General features: G+C 38.8%; 1 protein-coding gene across 1 annotated transcript in view; it reads left to right on the top strand.

Moving 5' to 3' along the window:
- The first annotated feature begins 663 nt into the window (after positions 1-663).
- LOC123506952 (syntaxin-binding protein 5-like) overlaps positions 664-4,971 on the top strand; it is a 59,974-nt gene continuing 55,666 nt past the window's right edge. The window contains 3 exon segments of the mRNA XM_045259398.1: positions 664-707; positions 1,596-1,655; positions 1,883-2,051. Coding sequence (XP_045115333.1) covers positions 664-707; positions 1,596-1,655; positions 1,883-2,051 — 273 coding nt within the window.

The following is a 4,971-nucleotide window of genomic DNA, read 5'->3' as shown; positions in this document are numbered from 1 at the left end:
TTTACTGTTCTCGAACCTTGATCTTTTCTCTCTTTCCATTGATTTCTTCTTTCTTTTTTGCTTTTATCTCTTTCATTACTAGATATTTTTGGATAGTCTTGATAGTATGTTGTAGGGAATTTAATGGACTATTTTTACGTACTATTGGTTTTGAGTTTGAGTGAATAGTTGTTTAGATATTAGGAAAAATATAAAAACTTTTGCTGTGCTTTGATGGCCGATAGGCGAAACGTTTTGTATGTTTTTTGCTTTTATCTCTTTTATTACTATCTATTTTTGGATAGTCTTAATAGTATGTTGTAGGAAATTGAATGGACTATCTATACGTACTATTGGTTTTAAGCTTGAGCGAATAGTTGTTTAGATATTTTGATATATGTTGAGAGTTAAGCGGTGTCTTGATATCTGATAGGCGCAACTTTTTGTTTGTAATCTTTTTTTTCTCTTTTACCATTTTTATTTTTTAATTGTCGTGATAGTACGTTGTAGGGAATTTAATGGACTATTTGTATGTACTATTAGTTTTTATTTTGAGTGAATAGTTGTGTAGATATTTTGATAAACGTTAAAACTTTTGCTGTGTCTCCATGTCTAATATACTTTATATTTTCTATTTTTTCTATTTCTTAACAAACTTCTAAGCAATGGTTATGATAGTCAGAGATGGAGAATGTAATGGACTATCATGGTGTACTATCAGTTTTGATGTTAGACTAATAGTTTTTGAGATATTACGAAAAATATTAGAACTATTTTGATAGCGCGAAAGAAAGACAGTTATATTTTTCAACTTTTCTCTTTATCAACAAACTTCTGAGTAAAGGTGTTGATAGTAGGAGATAGAGAATTTAAAGGACTATCATGGTGTACTATCCGTTTTGGTGTTGAACATATAGTTTGTGAGATATTGTGAATAGTAATGGAACTTCTCCGGTACCATGGAATTCAAGATACTCGTATTTTTCAATTTTCTCTTCATCAACAAACTTCTAAGTAAAGCTGTTGATAGTCAGAGATAGAAAATTTAATGAACTATCATGGTGTACTATTACTTTTCAAATTCAACAAATAGTTACTTAGAAATTTAGAAATACATTGAAACTTTTTTGGTGTCCTGAAATCGAATTTTGTTACTATTTGACTATTTTCTCCTAACGAGTGATAGTAATAGTCAAAGATAGATACTTCAATGTACTATCATTGTGTACTATCCATGCTGTATAAATGTCAATATTTAGCAAGATATTTGTGTTAATGTGTGTGTGTGTGTGTGTGTGTGTGTGTGTGTGTGTCCGTCTGTCTGAGTGTAGTGGCCGTGTCAATTAATAAATGTATCATCTATTTACTGCGTGTCGTGTCAGTTAATGTATAGTCATTGTATAGTGGCACAAAAACACTTACACCATTTTTTTGTGGTCACCCCCCAAAAAAAAAGTGTCCATAGAGATGTATTTGTTCTATTATGACCATTTTTTGGTGGCCGCCACTGACACTGACCACAAAAAAGTGGCCTGTGTGCACCCAGTCAGTTACCACACACTGCAGACTAGACCAATAAAAGCCTTCATATTTTGCTTGTTTTCTCCCCTTTCCAGGTGTTCCATGGCACTGTCCAGGTGTGTGCAGGTGTGCATTGAGTGCCTGCAGGTGTGTGGGTGTGCCAGAGTGCCAGGATAGGCCTACAGTGCCAAGGAGAGGATAAAAAGTGCTAAAATGGCATCTAGCTTGGCTTACGTCATGGCGCGCGCAGCTGTTCTTGTCATTTCAGTGATCGAATTGTGATGGGCCTTCCTGCCTGCCAGCCTGCAGCCTGCCCTAGCCTGCCCCACCAGACATGTGCCCTAGGCCTTTCCCCAGCCTGTAGCACCATGTAATCCCGCAGGTCAAGGTCAGGTCACAAGCGGCAGGCCAAAACAAGTGAAAACATGAAACGGTTCACAAAGACGGTGTTTGATGGCCTGCGCTCCTCCGTGCAGGCCACGAACAAACAAGAGGTTGAGGAAATACAGGTTGTGGAGACGCTGCAGGCTGATGCTTTCCAGATTGCCAAGGTAACAGTCCAACCTGCCCAGCCTGCAAGTTTCAGTTCGATAGTCCAAGTAGTTACTGAGATATGATAGTCTAAAATGGTGTGACAGTATGTGTGGCTATGTCCGCCTTCCTGGCTCCTGGTTCCTTCAAGTCAACTCTCCATCTTAACTTTTTTCTACTTTTCTCCTCCCCTACGCCTTCTCACGCCTCCATATTGCCCCCATAGATAGTTAATACGCCCATACACCTCCCATACGCGTGATAGTCCGATAGTCCAAGGGGTTAGTGAGGTATGATAGTCTGAAATATTATTGTCATCTCCCCCCGCCTCCTCTCCTCTATCTGTCAAATCGCCACTCTCCATCTTAATTTTTCCTATTTTCTCCTCTTCCACGCCTTCTCACGCTTCCATATTGTCTCCATAGATAGTTAATACGCCCATACACCTCCCATACGCGTGATAGTCTGATAGTTCAAAGGGTTAGTGAGATATGATAGTCTAAAATAGTAATATCATATCCCCCCCCTTTTGGTCCGCCTCTCAAATGATCCCTCTCCGTCTTATATTTTTTTTCAATTTTTCTCCTCTTCCACGCCTTCTCATGCCTCCATATTGTCTCCATAGATAGTTAGTAAGCCCATACACCTCCCATACGCGTGATAGTCCGATAGTCCAAGGGGTTAGTGAGATATGATAGTCTAAAATAGTATTATCATATCCGCTACCTCCCACCTCGCCCTTCCTCTCGTGTGTCCGTCTGGCATCAGCTTTGTCATTTTTTTTTTTTAAGTAATTTCTTCCTTCCCACGCTTATTTATGGACCCATACTGCGTTGATACATAGATGATACATTGATACATCTACCCTGAATCGCTGGCCGTGTAGAAATAGGCCTATGCTGAGGAAAAAGGAAAAAATATGGTCATTTTTTTCCTCCTTCGCGGGTCCTCTCACCAAAACATGTGGTTGTCTTGATATTTTTGCTTATTTCTCGTCACTTACGCCCATTAGCACGCCCACACCACGCCCACAGGTGGACTATTAAATGCTACATCTACTAGTCACATCTCGTCCTGATAGTCCAAGTGTGTGAAGTGAAATAGTTCAAAATAATTCAGTGTGTTGTCTCAAATCACCACTGCCCTTCCTCCACCCTCTCTTGAACCAAAATGTCACAACGTTAATATATTTTTGCTAATATCTCTTGATGTAGTGTGTTTTAACTATCCATACCCTGCCCATACATAGCTCATACACGCATACATGTACTATCCATCCCTCGGTCCGATAGTCCAAGCCTGAAGGGAGCTAGGATAGTTTGAAATAATAGTAGTGGTGGTGGTGGTATTGGAGGTACGTAATCTGATCTTCATGGCGAATTTTTTTTTTATCATTATTATTATTTTTTTCAATATTGCGTTGGTATTAGACAAAAACAAACACCTGTGGCTTGTTACCTATTTATTGATCTATTTATTGATTAATAGATAACCAGTTACCTGTCTCTCTATACCTGTAATTAGCAAAAAAACAAACAATATTAAAATCCCTCATTCCCTTCCCTCTCCCAAATAAATCAAGTTTGTATAGGCCTCCTCTTCCCTCCCTCCCCCCGTAGGCCTAAATTGTGCACCCCACCCCCAGAGTCCCTAACCTAACCTAACCTAACAAGGAATAGCTGGAAAGTGTGATTGTGGTGTTTTTTTGTGGTGTTTTGTGGTGTTTTATGGTGTTTTGTGGTGTTTTGGGATGTTTTGGGGTGATTTGTGGTGTTTTGAGGCCATTTTAAGACAGTTTGTGGTGTTTTGAGGGCATATTAAGACAGTTTGTGGTGTTGTGTTGTGTTTTGGGGGTGTTTTGGGGTGTTTTGAGGACATTATAAGACAGTTTGGGGTGTTTTGGGGATGTTTTGGGGTGTTTTGAGGGCATTTTAAGACAGTTTGTGGTGTTTTGAGGGCATATTAAGACAGTTTGTGGTGTTTTGAGGGCATATTAAGACAGTTTGTGGTGTTTTGAAGGCATATTAAGACAGTTTGTGGTGTTTTGGGGTGTTTTGTGGTGTTTTGGGGATGTTTTGGGGTGTTTTGAGGGTATATTAAGACAGTTTGTGGTGTTTTGGGGTGTTTTGAGGGCATTTTAAGACAGTTTGGCATGTTTTGAGGGCATTTTAAGACAGTTGTACGGCATTTTAAGACAGTTTGGAGTGTTTTGAGGGCATTTTAAGACAGTTTGTGGTGTTTTAAAGGCATTTTAAGACAGGTTGTAGTAATTTGAGGGCATTTTAAGACAGTTTGGAGTGTTTTGAAGGTATTTTAAGACAGTTTGAAGTATTTTGAGGATATTTTAAGACAGTTTGGCATGTTTGAGGGTATTTTAAGATATTTTGGGGTGTTTTGAGGGCATTTTAAGATAGTTTGGGGTGTTTTGAGGGCATTTTAAGACAGTTTGGCATATTTTGAGAATATTTTAGGACAGTTTGGCATGTTTTGAGGGCATTTTAAGAGTTTGGCATGTTTTGAGGGCATTTTAAGACAGTTTTGAGTTGTTTTGAAGGCATTTTAAGATAGTATGGGGTGTTTTGAGGACAATTTAAGATAGTTTGGCATGTTTTGAGGGCATTTTAAGACATTTTGGCATGTTTTGAGGGCATCTTAAGACAGTTTGGCATGTTTTGAGGGCATTTTAACAGTTTGGCATGTTTTGAGGGCATTTTAAGATAGTTTGGCATGTTTTGGGGGTATTTTAAGACAGTTTGGCGTATTTTGAGGGCATTTTAAGACAGTTTGAAGTGTTTTGAGGGTATTTTAAGACAGTTTGGCATGTTTTGAGGGCATTTTAAGACAGTTTGGCATGTTTTGAGGGTATTTTAAGACAGTTTGGCATGTTTTGAGGGCATTTTAACAGTTTGGCATGTTTTGAGGGCATTTTAAGACAGTTTG

This window comes from Portunus trituberculatus, chromosome 2 (genome assembly GCF_017591435.1).
Source record: "Portunus trituberculatus isolate SZX2019 chromosome 2, ASM1759143v1, whole genome shotgun sequence".
Lineage (NCBI taxonomy): Eukaryota > Metazoa > Arthropoda > Malacostraca > Decapoda > Portunidae > Portunus > Portunus trituberculatus.
The sequence above is the reverse complement of the archived record's forward strand: the minus strand, read 5'-3'. Positions and strand labels throughout refer to the sequence as shown.